At 36.9% G+C, this 17,803-nt stretch overlaps 1 protein-coding gene across 1 annotated transcript in view; it reads left to right on the top strand.

Annotated features, from left to right (window-relative positions):
- LOC135470221 (general transcription factor 3C polypeptide 3-like) overlaps window positions 1–17,803 on the top strand; it is a 47,894-nt gene that overhangs the window by 25,545 nt on the left and 4,546 nt on the right. Inside the window, exons 25-27 of the mRNA XM_064749037.1 lie at window positions 67–154; window positions 453–523; window positions 1,229–1,360. Of these exons, the coding sequence (XP_064605107.1) occupies window positions 67–154; window positions 453–523; window positions 1,229–1,339 (270 nt within the window). The 3' untranslated portion in view covers window positions 1,340–1,360. The remainder of the gene's footprint in view (window positions 1–66; window positions 155–452; window positions 524–1,228; window positions 1,361–17,803) is intronic.

Here is a 17,803-nt window from a genome sequence, read left to right as displayed (position 1 = left end):
TTGACTGATTGAAAGGTTTTTGATATACCTGTGATGTAAAATGACCCTTTCGTCTCTCCTCGGCAGGGTTGTTCTTTTCTGCATAAGTACATGGACCTGCGAGGAGAGTGTCAGGAGGCGTACTATAACCTGGGAAGAGCCATGCATCAGTTAGGTGAGGATGGAAGGTTGGAGGGATTTCCGTAGAATCCTAGAATTTAATGAGAGTTCAGCAGAAATGACTGGGTTTTGGGATCCAGATAGCATGAGTACTTTTGTGCTACACCTGTATGCATAATGACAAGAGAAACTTGGTGATAATCCAATACCAAATGTTGTCCTACATCAAACTGTTTTTATACTGTCTTCGTTAGATTTAATGTGTATCTGGGGACATTCTCTTAACAGAAAATACAAAAAATTTATTCTTGTTATATTGAAAGACTTGTTTTTTTTTTTTAAATGCCTAACAGATCTTAAGTACGCAGCTGTGTATTACTACAAGAAAGCACTTAACACACCCCCTGCTATTGTGGATGACGAGGTAAGTTTGAACATATCAGTGCAGCATACAACTGACTCCATTCTTTGTTGAATTATTCGTTGTCTTTTATATTTTTTGTGGCATGTTCTGTGGCATGTTCTAGGTAGTCAGATGTCAGTGGTTATCGTAGCTAATTTCAGTGCAGTGCCAGTGAGTCTGTACCTTATAATGTATGGTTGCATTCATGCATAAACAACTTCAGAAAATGCTGAGGGTATTAATTTGAGTGTGTCTGTCTGTTTGTCTGTCACGTTGGTTTTGGTCTCTGTGTAGTAACTGTGCCAAATATTGCCGTATCTTTAAAAAAAAATGTGTCTGCAGGTTTGCTTTGTGGTACCTCACATAATGTTCAAAAACAGCCCGATCCAGGCGTAAATTTTGTATATTTAATAATTTATCTGATTGTTATTGACCATCAGTACCTGTGCATGAACTACTGCAAAAGTTGGCTGATGTTTTCATGTGACTTGTGTGCTGATTTGTTTGTGATGCTCCAGGTTGAGTTTCAAAACCAGCTTACTCCAGGCATAAGTTTTGCGTATTTAGCATGGGCTATAATGTTGTGGGGAATTCTCCTGTTCTGATGAGTTTGCATTTGATCTGGTTTTGTGAGTTGTACATTCTCTCCTAAAGTAAAAAAAATGTAAGTCAATGCTGTATCCTGTTTCCTGTCCTCAAGTAAGTTGTTTTGTTTTTTTCTTTCAGGGAATTTTTGATCTGCGACGTGAAGCCGCGTACAACCTATCGCAGATTTACCGGGCAAGTAAATCAGATGATTATGCCAGAATGTTACTACAGCAGTACTGTGTTGTGTGAACTGTGTTGCCAAGGTAACAGGTAAGGCCTCTGTCTTTTTGCAGTTATCTACATCTAACAAGGCTTTTTTGTGTTTTAACATTGTCAGTTTTTTTTATTCCCTGCTGTTGACATTACTTGTATGCCAAATATAATGAATTTTACATAAAACAACCTGATCTGCATGTGTGCAGTTGAATAATTAGGTGGTTTCTATGGAAACCAGGTTACAGAAAATCATGACTATGACTGTAAGGCCTCGTGTCTGTCCCTTGCTTTATTACCTGATTAAAAACGGGAGATGTATTCGCAGGCAGCATTCTTTCAGCTTTATGCCAAAGCATAGACACTTGGATTCAACAGATAGATCAAATATTTGACATCTCAGTAAATATATACTATGTCATCTTATGAAGACAAGAAAAGTACAGTAATACATGAATTAACCTGTAGCAAACAAAACTTTGTCGAAATATTTAAATGTCAGTTGTACAGCTTCTCAGTATATGCAGAGTCTCTATGCTTTGTACATTGTGCCAGGTGTATTAGTGGATCATGAAGGGTAATGCTGTTATATCAAGTATTGTCTATGTCCCAATGTTCATTTTAAACTTTCATTGGGCAGTTAAAGGATTAGTGTCCAGATTGGTTATTTATTCATAATTGGCTACCCTTGTATATATTGTTAAATTGAGTGTAAAAAAAAATATTGGAAAAAAAGCACAGTACTCTGAGTAATGACATTAAAATCACTAGATAATGAGGCTGGGTTTATGCGTTTTTTCCGCCAACACTTTGTACTCTTCCCGAATCACATCATACAAGTCCAGCTTTTACGAGCTGTCAGAGCTTTGCCATTTAAACATCTGTAAGAATTTTGTTTTCAGTATTGCCTTGATTAAATGCATGAAAATTAATTCCTGCGAACCCAATTTTGAAGCATATCCACTTGGGCAATAGAATGATGTTTATTGTGAAGCGAACAGAAGGAAAGAATAGCAAATATTAAATCTGGTATAAACATGAAATGTAGACCTACAGTATTACACAGGATAAAGGCATAGCTTACCTTCCGTATTGCCATTGTTGGAAATGCCTGGACAAAGATCAAATTATACGTTTGAAAACTTGGAAACTTAAAATCTGACCAGAGCTGTCAGTGTCAAAAATCACTTCTGTGCTTGATTCTGTGTAGCTAGAATCCAACTCCAAATTGACACCGTTTTGACACGAATTCCAAGGTCATACAGGCCAGCCAGACATGGGTCGGCCATCTATGATGTCACCTGCTGAGCTTTACCAAACTGCCAGCTGAAGATCGGCTAGGGCAGTAAATCTATTGTTTTTGGTGGATTTAAAGTCATAATGACGTTCCTCAGAGGCCCTTGTGGTAACATACTGTAACAAAATTAGAAGAGATTGACGAAGAAATGTACGAGTAAAAGAAATGACCATCCCATCAGAGACACTCGAGGCATAATTAAATGCCGTGTTGACATCCCTGTCATATCCAAAGTCCACTCAATTCGTAATTAAGCCATACCAAGCCTAGATTAGGTTATTAATATCATATTAGAGTGGCTGTGGCAACACTGACGGCCGACCTTAATGTATGAAATCACTGATGAGTGTACTTCGTCAACTGATCAATACAGCAGGCCTACCGCCCCATACCATGTTACAATACTGTTAAACAGGTTATAGTCTTTACACTTAGGACAAGTAGCTTAATCTTGACACTAATCCTTGAAGAAAGATCAAGCGGGTTTCTTCATCTGAGAGAATAAAGAGCGGTGGAAATATGTCCTGGGACAAGGAGTCATATTGCATACACTTTAAGGATTCCTTCGTCATCATATGACTGGAAAATTGTTAAATACGACATTAAATTCCAAGTAATCACTCCCTCATGGAGTGTATTTTAACTAGCCTCCATTTTAACTAAAGTGCACTCCAATCAAATAAAAAAATAAATAAATCTTGTGTAATATCTCTCAAAGTATTTTTTACCTATGTTAACATTGAATTGTAGTTTGCTGGTATGCCTTAGATATGAGTGGTTTTTCAATCATTGTGGAAAATTCCCTTGCAGTAAAAGCAGCGTACTTTGGCATATATCATTTATTCAAAATACTCCACTGATTGCCAAATGAGTAAGAACCACATTCAGCAAACATGTTCCGATTCAAAGATTTAGGTTTAGTTCTTATGTGAAATGGCAACACTATCAAGTATTCTAATTAGCTGATGTAGTAATATGACTGGCAATTGCTGAGATTATTTCGATTGACAGCAGAAATGGCATTATTTGACACAAAGTAAAGAAGAACAGCAGAAGGATACAGGTTTATTGTTGTCAGATGTATCAAAATTCAGTCTGACTACAGAAATGAATACCAATAGACGATTTTGAATTATTTCTGGCGATAACTGAAAATTATGCCTGATGATAACTGAAAATTATGCCTGATGATAACTGAAAATTATGCCTCATGATAACTGAAAATTATAATATGTTAATCAACAGGACAATCTGCAGAGCGCTCATAGATTGTGAACATGGACAAAGTTCAGTCCTCATAGAGCGGAGTTTTGTAACAACTTCAGTGTTAATTAGACAACACTTTCATTTCCATGCCTGCGAAAGTAAACTTGTAGGCAGGTGTAAAGCAACATGTACCAGACTGTCTGCGGTCTCGATAATTGAATCTCACAGTGTGAAAATCAGGTTTGGAAACTTATGAAATCAGTAAAAATCTCTTGAAATATACAAATATTTTTTTCTTTTTTTATGCCAAAATTCCCTGCCTCCATGCCTCAGTTAGTTAGCGCGCTAGCACAGCGTAATGACCTCTCACCATTGCTGTCGCTGTGAGTTCAAGTCCATCTCATGCTGTCTTCCTCTCTGGCCGTACGTGGGACGGTCTGCCAGCAACCTGTGGATGGTCGTGGGTTTCTCCGGGGCTGTGCCCGGTTTCCTCCCACCATAATGCTGACCGCCGTCATATAAGTAAAATAGTCTTGAGTACGGGTGAAAAATACGAATCAAATAAATAAATAAATAAAGAAATAAATAAAGATACATGTACGTTTCCAGCCTGACTAATTTAACAGACATGGACTGAGTGTGTTGTATGTATACTCTTTTTTATGGAATGCCGGAAGACATGGTTGACATTCTTAAAAGGCTTCCTGTGGCATGTATCTTGGCCTGTTTTCTGCAAAATGATACTGTTGAAATAAATACAAGCACTGCAGTTCTTCAGCCTTTTCATATGTTTGTAAGATGTCTATTCAAGAATATTCTGAGGGCAATATTTTGCCTCGAAATGGCTGAAATATTTGCTGAGGTTTTTTTTTTTTTAGCCGAAATCATTCAGTCATTCATTCTGAGGGCGATATTCTATGTAGACAGATGAAATTCAACTTTTTGTGAAATCCTGAACTTGGCCAACCGTACTTGAAGCAATTTTGTCACCAAAATGGTAAACAGGTACAGAAATCACACTGAAAGTTGCTTTTTCATAAGTAAAGAGGTTGGGGGTATTATATATAGTTTATAGGTGAAGAAGAAAATGCTTTTCTGTGCCCTAGGAAAGATAAGGTTTAAATTTGTAGGATAGATCTAAATTATAGATGATGAGAACAACAGCATCGCAGTTCTTTGTCCACATCATCTTTTAGCTTGAGATGAAAAAGCTAAAAAAAGATAGAGACTTACAGGCTTGGTATACTCATGAAATGGAGTCTAAAGTCACTGTTACAGAAGGAAGAATGGGTAGATTGAGGCCAGCTTGGATGCTCACACTAGTGAAGAAAGGTGACCTAAACTAAGCTGGCTCCATTTAGGATGGCTTTTTCTGGACCACCAATTTTGGTGGCCTAAATTCAAACAGCTGAGTTCAGTCCACCTTTTTTTCCAAATAAAAATGCAAAACCACAATTGCTGGCTGAGATGCATACTAATTCCTGAGGTAATGGGTGTAAGTTTGTGATACCTGTGGGCGAATCAGATGTTAGATCTACTGATCGACATGTAAAAGAAAGCAGCTAGAAAATGGTGAACTGAATGGAGATGGTTCCCAAGCTGGCCTTCTTCAGCCCTGCAGATCTGTGCTCAGTTAACTGCAGCTTAGCTTCTGAGGGGTTCAGATATAAATAAATGATCGATTAGTGATATATTAGGTTAATTTCAAATAGCTGTACATCTTTTTGTTGTCTAAATATTATCTTTTCCATACCTATGTAATATGAATAAACATTTTTATTTTCACGAAACAGACGTCTGCCAGTTTGTATACCTAGTTAGTAGCCATGGCAACAGATATATTTTGCTCAGTTCTTGATGATGCTTGCATCTCAAAGAGTTTTATAGAGATGTTTCCATGGAAACTTAACCCTGTTTTCATCATCCCCTCCATACAGGGATTTTTATGAGCATTTTGTTTCCTAAAGCCTTTGTATGGTTGCCTAAGTGGCCTGGGTCTGACAGTACATTTGATGTCTAAGTGCTTCTTCTTTTTTTTCCTTTTTGCTTTATTGCAGAGAAGAACGTCACACTTTGTTATACATTTTATTTGTTTGCATTAGCTATATAACGATATATATCTACATCTTATTTGTTTGCATTAGCCATATAACGATATGTCATTTTATTTGTTTGCATTAGCCATATAACGATATATATATATATATATATATATATATATATATATATATATATATATATATATATATATATATATATATGTATGTTTGCATTAGCCATATAACGATATTTATATATATATATATATCGTTATATGGCTAATGCAAACAAATAAAATGCATAAGAAAGCGTGACATTCTTCTCTTCAATAAAATAAAAAGGAAAAAAAAAAAGATATATATATATTAAATATTGTCGTGTGAAACTAAACAGTATTTTTTGTCATTTTTGTGAACAACTACTTTCCCATGAAGCCTTAGTGATATCCAGCCCATATGTAAATCTGATTTTTAGTGTTTAGTGTATCCAAATTAATTTGCACCCCAAATTTTTATTTCTAAATAGAGGAAATGCACAATATTGTCTTGGCTGTCATCTGGCTATTTGACAGGCATACACCGTACTCTGTTCAAAATATCAAGTACTAAAGTAAGTCTGGCTTCTCGTTCTAGTGTCGCAACATTTTGCTTGCAGTAAATAAATATGTCCTCTGGCTGTACGTGGGAAGCTATGCCAGCAGCCTGCAGATGGTCATGTTTTCCCACTGGGGTCTGCCCAGTTTTCTCCCACCAATATGCTGGCTGCCGTTGTTTAAGTGAAATATTGTTTGAGTATTGCTTAAAACACCTGTCAAATAAATGGATAAAAATAACTGTACATGTATCTAGAAATTTACACGAAAAATGTCTTGGATTTGAGTTTTATCCTGACATACATTGTACTCTAGTGAGTTTTATCATGAGATACATTGGACCCTAGTGAGTTTTATCATGAGATACACTGTACCTAGTGAGTTTTGCCATGAGATACATTAATGAGGTCTATCATGAGAAACAGTAATAAGGTTCATTAAAATTAATCATCAAGGTTTATCATGGAATGTATTAATGAGGTTTGACATGAGATACATTAGTTGGATATATTATGAGAGACATTTGTGCTGTTTATCGTACATTGTACATTTCATTTAATGGGTTTTATCATGAGATATACATGAGGTTTGTCATGAGATAGATAAATGAAGTTTATCATGAGATACATTGATGGAGTTTATCATGAGATACATTAATGGCATTTATCATGAGATACATTAATGAAGTTTATCATGAGATAGATTAATCTGGTTTGTCATGAGATAAATTGAAGAGATTTGCCATAAGATACATGAATGAAGTTTGCCATGAGACAAATTAATGGAGTTTATCACAAGATACATTAATGTAGTTTATCATGAGATACCTTAATGGAATTTATCATGAGATACTTTAATGGAGTTTATCATGAGATACATTAATGGAATTTATCATGTGATACCTTAATGGAGTTTATCATGAGATATATTAATGTAGTTTATCATGAGATACATGAATGGAATTTATCATGAGATACATTAATGGAGTTTATCATGAGATACATTAATGTAGTTTATCATGAGATACATTAATGGAATTTATCATGAGATACATTAATGGAGTTTATCACGAAATACATTATTGTAGTTTATCATGAGATACATGTACATTAATGTAGTTTATCATCAAATTCATTAATAAGGTTTATCATGAGATACATAAATAATGCCGCATATTTAAAGTCAGAAGTGTTTAAACTTCTGCAAAAAGTGCAAAGCGATTGCACGTTTACGCACATTTTTTTGAAAAACTGTGTCTAAGCGACCTGTATTTAAATGGTTAGAATTATCTGTATTTCCAACACAATCATTTTAACAAGGCTGTTGCAATGTTACATCAAACGCATTTACCATGGTGACATAATTCTTCACTTTTTATTGCCATGACGATTTACGACCGCTCCTTGAAAGAAGCCTCACACATGCAAACAAATATTGGAGTATTGTTTTGCTGTAATAGTTCTTTGCATCTGCCGGTGGATATAAAATTTGCAGCTCTGTATTAAAACAGCATACAGGCCATTATATGTAATACAGTACAACAGTAAATGAGAAGAGAGTGAGCTTGCCTGCATTACCAGTGTGACAGTTTGTCATGAGGCCAATATCATGTCTGGGCACCTGTGGCTGTGAAGAACAAAGCTCAATGCAGGCACACAAAGAGAACATCTGTTACAGACTGGTACATTTGCAGTCCACTGCTTGTAGTTGTGTATTTACATGTACCCGATAAATGAAGTTTGCATAACAGGTACAGAGTGTTTAAATTCAGCTAAGCTGATTTTAATTTCCATATCCCATATTGGAAATAGCTATAGACATGTGAATCTTCAATCTAAAGGCAGTACATAGTATTTTTCAGAATGCAGCAAGTTGTAAACCAGCCATATTTTTTTTTTATATTAAAATACAGAAAGTGCTTTTATGAACTAAAATTAGTCCGGGGTATAATTTGTAGATTTGTGGGTTGAGTTTCATACGGTTTCATTACAGCTTAATATCCTCATACCTTATATTATTTAAAAGTGTGTAATTTCTTTTTAATATTCATATATGTATACACTTTTTAAGCTGGAATTCCTAAGTTCTGTTTATAGCTTAACACCTTTTTTGAGGGCCTGGTGGGGGTGAGGGATCAGGGGGCAGTCATATGTGATACAGGGCACACCTGCTGTATATCTTTTTGCATGTCTGTGTTAACATTTGACAGAAATTTTAATTTGATCAATAATTACTATATTTCACCTAAAGTTTAGCTTTTTGGCCAAACAACACATTTTGCTCGATTCTGATTGATTTTCCCACATAAGAGTTTTTTGTGACGTTTGATTAATTTCCTATCAGAAAAACTGAAGTGTTAATTGGCATCAGAAGTAGCCTGTCATTTTATGGCCTATATGTGCTTGTGAAAGTTTATGTGAAATAAATTGCCTAGTGCTTTTATGCATGGTTATCATTTTGTGGGGCATCCGTGGTTCAGGTGGTTGGCGCACTAGCACAGCGTAATGACCCAGGAGCCTCTCACCAATGCGATCGCTGTGAGTTCAAGTCCAGCTCCTCTCCGGCCATACGTGAGAAGATCTGACAGCAACCTGTGGATGCTTGTGGGTTTCCACCGGGCTCTGCCCGGATTCCTCCCACTATAATGCTGGCCCTTATCATATAAGTGAAATATTCTTGAGTATGGCGTAAAACACCAGTCAAATAAATAAATAAATAAATAAATATCATTTCGTAGTGAATGGTTATAGTCTTTTAATAAGCTGAATTGGTTTGTACCATTAGCTAACATCTGGAGCTGTATCATCAGAATTGGCTTGATGGGAAATTGGCTAAATGGCAGGCTGTATATGATTTGCATCAAATGACTCCTGAATCTGTCAGCTGTCGGCTGCTGCGTGTCTGGGAACGGCACTTGACAGGTGCACCCTTCGTGGACATTACCTGTTGGGTTTGCTAATGAAGGGCAAATCCGTCTTTATGGCGACATTGATGAACTCAGCCCAGGTAAACAGGGACATACATGAACAGGTGTGTCCGCCGATCAAGTGGTGATCAATAATGCGATTGTGCAGTGGGGTGAGCAAGCTTGCATTGCCAGGCTTTGTCTGACCCATCGGATGTGGTAGTGATAGGACAGGGTAGTAGCCACAGAGTCAGCTCACCTGGCTAAAGCCAATTAGCAGTCTGACCTGTTTGTTGTTATACATGTGTGTGGCATGCTTTGATGTCCGAGGATCAGGCAAATAGCTTAGCCATCAGAAGCTACACAGGGTCATATGGTTTGAATGTTGCCTGGTCCTGTTTTACCAAGAACTCAGGTAAGAATCTATTTATTTATTTACTTTTTTATGTAGCTTTTGAGAATTATTCACTTTGAGTGAGTAAATGAATGAATGAATGATTTATTTCCACATTAGCAAGTTTTCTGCCAATTCATCGTGGGAATACGTGAAAACCAGGAAATATGTCACGTGCACAATTTGAACAAATATCAATGACAGGCCTTTGAAACCATCTAAACACAGGTTCATATTCCAAAATGACATAAATATAGCTTGTGTGCGTGATCCAAATGTGTTTGAAAATATAGTGTTTTTTGGGAATGCATAAGCGATTTGCTGTCGGCTTTGAAATGATTGACAAGCTGGAAGCACGTATTCGGTCTCATTTCTGGATTTGAGTGCACAACCTTTACAAGGGGTCATGAGCTGGTTGTCCTTTGGTAAAATCCATTACCCACTCTACCAGACAGCAATTCACTAAGCATATTACATGTGTCTGTGATCTGAGTGCATAACCGTAATGGTCAAGGGCTGACCACAGGTAGATCCCATTATACCACTCTGCCATTAAGCAATTAAAACTTAACATATTTTCTTCATTATCTATATTTATTTTTATTTGAGTCCACAACCTCTATGGTCAAGGGCTGGTCTTTCACTGGTACAACCCATTATACCACTCTGCCAGTCAGTAGACATCTCACTAAGTACATTCTGTACATTATTGATTTTGTCAGGCTGAATGTACATACATATGCATCAACATGTATTCGTCGTTCTTTTATGCAAAAGGTAAATGGTTAGATGAAAAGCACATTATTAGGTAGCTCTTGCATACTGTACGGAGCATCTTAATCAACCACCCACTGAACATGTACTCAGTATTCCCTTTTTGTCCCTCGTGTCATTAGAGGTAGTTCAAAACCAGGTCATATGCCTATAAGACTTTAGCTATCTGTGCATTTTGCTTGCTTGGAACTCACCATGAGACATGTGCAAGTACCTGTTATTTCTGCTTATTTCCCATACGCATAAATGACTTGAAGATGTGAAAAGTGTTTTCAGACATGCGGATCAGTTTTTGACCCATATTTGGCTAAAATAAAGCTTAATTTATGGTCTGTGAGTTGAGTTTGTAAAAAAATGCACTTTCTCAGAGAATTTTTCAGAAGCAACAGTAAGAAGCACAGAAAGGCTTTAAAATGATACCTCTGATGTCAACACTAAAAAATTAGTGAAATGAATGAATCTTTAAAAAAAAGTGTGACCATATAAGGTGGATGAATAAGTCATGTTCAAGCGAAATGTTTCACCTGAAAAAGACTAAACTGTAGATGAAATACAGCAAGTAGAAATATGGAACAGTATGTTGTGACATGGTACGATGTCCTATCTGGTGTCTCCAGCTTGGCATTCCAGTGAGGCAGCGCTTTAAGTACATGGACATTGGCATTGTGGCTACAAGGAGACTTATTAATACAGTGAAAAGCGATGGTAAAGCGCAGTCATTCCAAACAGATGGATTGTCTCCAGCTGCACAGCTGATTGTCTACATCCAGAGCATCTGTCAGGTTGTTTATTGTTTGATGTCAGCGGTAAGTCGCCTGGATGAAGAGCAGTTAATTAAATGTAGGCCTGCCAGGTAATTATTAGTGTACATGTAGGTGTCAAGGACGACCATTTACTGACATTAGCACTTACTGCTCATCAAACATCAACCAGGAATCCACAGGTACCTTTGCCATTGCATTGATTGCAGAAGAGGTAACTGGGTAGATGGAATCGATACGATTTAATGCTCTAGCATTACGTAATGTTTTGTCTCATGCAGTGACACCATCTAACGTTATATTATCATTAACTGTCATGATTAGTTGAGAGGTAAATGGGGGTGAGGTAGTGATGGCATCAATATGGTAGAAAGTGCCAACAGTAATTAACACTTTTGCTCATTTGGTGTCCTCATGTACTGTTAAATTGTCATTTACTGTAATGATTACTTGAGAGGTAAATGAGGGAGAGGTAGTGATGGCATCGATATGGTAGAAAGAACTGACAGTAATTAACACTTTTTATATGCAGTGTTCTCATGCACTGGTAAATTGTCATTTACTGTAATGATTACTTGAAAGGTAAATGAAGGAGAGGTAGTGATGGCATGGATATGGTAGAAAGAACTGAAAGTAATTAGCGCTTTTTATATGCAGTGTTCTCGTGCACTGGTAAATTGTCATTTACTGTAATGATTACTTGAGAGGTAAATGAAGGAGAGATAGTGATGGCATGGATATGGTAGACATTACTGACAGTAATTAACCCTTTTTTTATGCAGTGTTCTCATGTACTGTTAAATTGTCATTTACTGTAATGATTACTTGAGAGGTAAATGAGGGAGAGGTAGTGATGGCATCGATATGGTAGACAGTACTGACAGTAATTAACACTTTTTCTCATTTGTTGTTCTCATGTACTGTTAAATTGTCATTTACTATAATGATTACTTGAAAGGTAAATGAGCGAGAGGTAGTGATGGCATCGATATGGTAGACAGTACTGAAAGTAATTAACACTTTTTTTATGCAGTGTTCTCATGCACTGGTAAATTGTCATTTACTGTAATGATTACTTGAGAGGTAAATGAGCGAGAGGTAGTGATGGCATCGATATGGTAGAAAGAACTGAAAGTAATTAACACTTTTTCTCATTTGTTGTTCTCATGTACTGTTAAATTGTCATTTACTATAATGATTACTTGAGAGGTAAATGAGCGAGAGGTAGTGATGGCATCGATATGGTAGACAGTACTGAAAGTAATTAACACTTTTTTTATGCAGTGTTCTCATGCACTGGTAAATTGTCATTTACTGTAATGATTACTTGAGAGGTAAATGAGCGAGAGGTAGTGATGGCATCGATATGGTAGAAAGAACTGAAAGTAATTAACACTTTTTCTCATTTGTTGTTCTCATGTACTGTTAAATTGTCATTTACTATAATGATTACTTGAAAGGTAAATGAGCGAGAGGTAGTGATGGCATCGATATGGTAGACAGTACTGAAAGTAATTAACACTTTTTTTATGCAGTGTTCTCATGCACTGGTAAATTGTCATTTACTGTAATGATTACTTGAAAGGTAAATGAAGGAGAGGTAGTGATGGCATGGATATGGTAGAAAGAACTGAAAGTAATTAGTGCTTTTTATATGCAGTGTTCTCGTGCACTGGTAAATTGTCATTTACTGTAATGATTACTTGAGAGGTAAATGAAGGAGAGGTAGTGATGGCATGGATATGGTAGAAAGAACTGAAAGTAATTAACACTTTTTTTATGCAGTGTTCTCATGCACTGGTAAATTGTCATTTACTGTAATGATTACTTGAGAGGTAAATGAAGGAGAGGTAGTGATGGCATGGATATGGTAGAAAGAACTGAAAGTAATTAACACTTTTTATATGCAGTGTTCTCATGCACTGGTAAATTGTCATTTACTGTAATGATTACTTGAGAGGTAAATGAAGGAGAGGTAGTGATGGCATGGATATGGTAGACAGTTCTGACAGTAATTAACACTTTTTCTCATTTGTTGTTCTCATGTACTGTTAAATTGTCATTTACTGTAATGATTACTTGAAAGGTAAATGAAGGAGAGGTAGTGATGGCATCGATATGGTAGAAAGAACTGAAAGTAATTAACACTTTTTTTATGCAGTGTTCTCATGTACTGTTAAATTGTCATTTACTGTAATGATTACTTGAGAGGTAAATGAAGGAGAGGTAGTGATGGCAATGATAAGGTAGAAAGAACTGACAGTAATTAACACTTTTTTTATGCAGTGTTCTCATGTACTGTTAAATTGTCATTTACTATATTGATTACTTGAGAGGTAAATGAGGGAGAGATAGTGACGGAATCGATATGGTAGAAAGAACTGAAAGTAATTAACACTTTTTTTATGCAGTGTTTTCATGTGCTGTTAAATTGTCATTTACTATATTGATTACTTGAGAGGTAAATGAGGGAGAGATAGTGACGGAATCGATATGGTAGAAAGAACTGACAGTAATTAACACTTTGTTTCATGCAGTGTGCTCATCTATACCTGGGACTATGTTGTATTAATCCCTGTCTGTAGCTGTACCTTGCCATTAATCACAGCTATTCCTGGAAAGGTAAGCGAGAAAGTGAAAGAGTGGTATGTACTGACAGAAGCATATTATAGGTATTCACTTTCTGTGCTTTCCAATGCACATCACTGCAGACTGGTTTGGACGCACTGTATTTATATTCAGATTTCCTCAGACCACAGAATCAACTCGGTGAAGTGAAAATTATTAAAGGACATTCCGATCTGTATGCTTGTGGAGTCACTGTTTCTCGTTAAAGTATAGTGTTATAATTCCAGTAGCCGCTCTTCAGTGGGAATTCCTTCCTAATGACAACACAATATTTCACAATGGAGAAGACGAAAATGATGTGTTCTACTGTCATTTGGACCACCTGTGTTAATCGTCCTTGAGTCTCACATTCCAGTATAGCTTGCGGGAATTAAAGAGACCACGCATTGATATATTGATACAAAATGCGTATCCATTCCCATTTATTACAGCTGTAGACACACCACTTTCTGTTATTTATTTATTTATTTGATTTGATTAGTGTACTGAGGAATATATCATTTATATGATGGCAGCCAGCATTATGGTGGGAGGAAACCGGGCAGAGCCTGGACAAAACCCATGACAATCCGCATGTTGCTGGCATAAGTTTCTGTGAACGATTTGCTTCCATTCATTTTGCATTCAATCCACATACATATGTGAATTGAGACATTTGATTTGATTCTGTATGTGTGGCTATTTGGTGTGTCAGCAGCTGCGGGAATACACTGTCATTCTGCTAAATTCAGCTCCATGATATCCGCAAATGTGTATGACCTGGAATCCACTGAGTTATACAGGAAATGTGAGGTGTCATAGAAGAAGAAGGAATTCCCGCCAAATGGCGCTATCGGGCAAATATTTATCTGAATGCAGCGTGTTCATGTTGATGTGCATGAACACATAGTGGACAATGTATTCCATTAAAAAAGGCAAACGGATTTGTCATTGATGGCGCCCTTTTTAGCTTTTTTAAAGTCACGCTGAACATTGACCATTTTGTATTGTTTGACATCTTTCTTGCACCTCCCATCACCAGTTTGTGATCAGGTTACCGAGCTTCCCTAATTCCTTTTTAAATATGACAGAGCATCTTTTCGTGCAATTTATGCACATTTTTAGTTTGATTTTGGAAACAAGATTACATCAGTTTTTGGATTGGCCAGATCCATGGCTTCACAATAAGTACAATTTTATTTTGTAAACACAGAATAATGCCTTCGGGATCCGTTTGAATAAACACCTTGCCAACATGCGAAAAGGTTGAAGAATTGCCGTAGTATGTAAGCTTGTCCGCACCATTTCTGCATACATGCATCAGATGCTGACTGGACTAATTATCTTGCGCCCAGCCACTTGAGTATGGATATGCATGCAGACTTAATCACATGGCAGCTGACCATGCCGTCTAAAGGAGGCTGATAACTAGACTGAAGTGTCCTTGATAAGGCTAATAGACTTGGTTGATATTTCCATAAGTCTGATGTTGGACAGACACCAGATGCTGCTGGGAAGAAACCACAAGACCTATCAAGCCCCAGTGATGTGGGTTGTAGCTGGAGTACTGTAATTCTTCTAATTTTTAGGATGTTTGGTCTGCTTGTTTTAGCCAGTATGTATGTAATTGTTCTCTTTTTTCATATGGTTAGGCCATCTAATGAATAATATCTACCTACCTAAATAACCTAAAAATTTGTCCATGACTAAGTTGCTCCTTTTTCCAGATTCTGGGAGTTCTGTTGAATTTAGAAAGGTTCTTTGAGGGGTGTTTGGAAGGTAGGATGATATCCTACTGGGAAAATGTAAATTTTAGCTCCAGAAATAATATCTTCATTTATTTGCTCTTTTGTGGTCAGATTTTTATGTCATTTAGGGTAATTGCAACAGGAATACACAGCTTTTCTTTTCTCACATGATCAGACAATCTAATGAACAACATATGCATAGCTTTACTGTTTTTTTGGACAAAAAGGCAATTTTTTGCTTTCATCACGCCTGATATCTCTCCTGAAAATTAGAAGATTTACAGTACATACTTTATTTCACCTTAAGTTTAAGCCTGTAAATATGCACCTTCAGAATCACGCGAGGGTCTTAAAATGATACTTTTGATGCCAACACTAAGTTGTTTTTATCATAAGAAATTAATCATACTTCACAAATCTTAAGCGGTTCTTTATAATGTGGATGAATCAAAATCAGAATCAAGAAAACTGTTTCACTTCAGAAAAGCTGATCTTTAGGTGAAACTAATGCAATACATTTCTAACTTAAAAAGTGAAAGTTAAATAATTTGATCATCATAAGCTGGACATTGGTATAAAGGCTATTATGTGGATATGTATGTTGAATAGTAACTTGTTAATGGTTGAGGGTGCAAACCACCAGTTTATGTCCTCTTATTAATCGATGGTTGTAGCTGAAAGCAACCACTCATCTTCGGTTATCATCAAAAAGCCCCAGGTATGAGTTGTGGGATATAAGTTAATGATTGTGTAGACAAAGATGATTATTATTATAATCATTTATTATTATAATCATTTATTATTATAATCATTTATTGTTATAATCATTTATTATTATAATCATTTGGCGGGAAAACCTGTACTAAATATTTTCTTTTTATTTGTTCAGGCTGCCGGCACCTACTTGTAATAATGTATGTCCCCATGTAGGTTTGTTTGTAGGAAATATGTATGTTTCTAGCATGGACAAAGCTGATTATCTTCATTCAGGTGGATTGTATGGAATTTTTTTTTCTGGGCATTTGAAAAACTTCCCTGTTGACATATATTGATGACAATGAAGATTGATGTAAAAAGATAGCGGAGGAGTAGATAGCTGTAAATATCTTCCTGTGTCCCTTTGCTTAGCTGTACAATGCCTGCTGTTCTCTGCATGGGGATTACTGTGTGCCACGGATACAGTACAGTAGTAGCTACCAGGTGAATAGTGTTTAGTAACATGCTGCTAGCTAACAACAGGCATACTGCATGGGGATTACTGTGTGCCACGGATACAGTACAGTAGTAGCTACCAGGTGAATAGTGTTTAGTAACATGCTGCTAGCTAACAACAGGCATACTGCATGGGCATTACTGTGTGTCACGGATACAGTACAGTAGTAGCTACCAGGTGAATAGTGTTTAGTGACATGCTGCTAGCTAACAACAGGCATACTGCATGGGGATTGCTGTGTGTCACGGATACAGTACAGTAGTAGCTACTAGGTGAATAGTGTTTAGTAACATGCTGCTAGCTAAGAACAGGCATACTGCATGGGGATTACTGTGTGTCACGGATACAGTACAGTAGTACCTACCAGGTGAATAGTGTTCAGTGACATGCTGCTAGCTAACATCAGGCATACTGCGTGGGGATTACTGTGTGTCACGGATACAGTACAGTAGTAGCTACTAGGTGAATAGTGTTTAGTAACATGCTGCTAGCTAAGAACAGGCATACTGCATGGGGATTACTGTGTGTCACGGATACAGTACAGTAGTACCTACCAGGTGAATAGTGTTCAGTGACATGCTGCTAGCTAACAACAGGCATACTGCATGGGGATTACTGTGTGTCACGGATACAGTACAGTAGTAGCTACCAGGTGAATAGTGTTTAGTGACATGCTGCTAGCTAACAACAGGCATACTGCATGGGGATTACTGTGTGTCACGGATACAGTACAGTAGTAGCTACCAGGTGAATAGTGTTTAGTGACATGCTGCTAGCTAACAACAGGCATACTGCATGGAGATTACTGTGTGCCACAGATACAGTACAGTAGTATCTACCAGGTGAATAGTGTTCAGTGACATGCTGCTAGCTAACAACAGGCATACTGCGTGGGGATTACTGTGTGCCACAGATACAGTACAGTAGTATTTACCAGGTGAATAGTGTTCAGTGACATGCTGC

The sequence above is a fragment of the Liolophura sinensis genome, chromosome 7 (genome assembly GCF_032854445.1).
Source record: "Liolophura sinensis isolate JHLJ2023 chromosome 7, CUHK_Ljap_v2, whole genome shotgun sequence".
Classification (NCBI taxonomy): Eukaryota; Metazoa; Mollusca; class Polyplacophora; order Chitonida; family Chitonidae; genus Liolophura; species Liolophura sinensis.
This window is presented reverse-complemented; position numbering and strand designations above follow the sequence as displayed.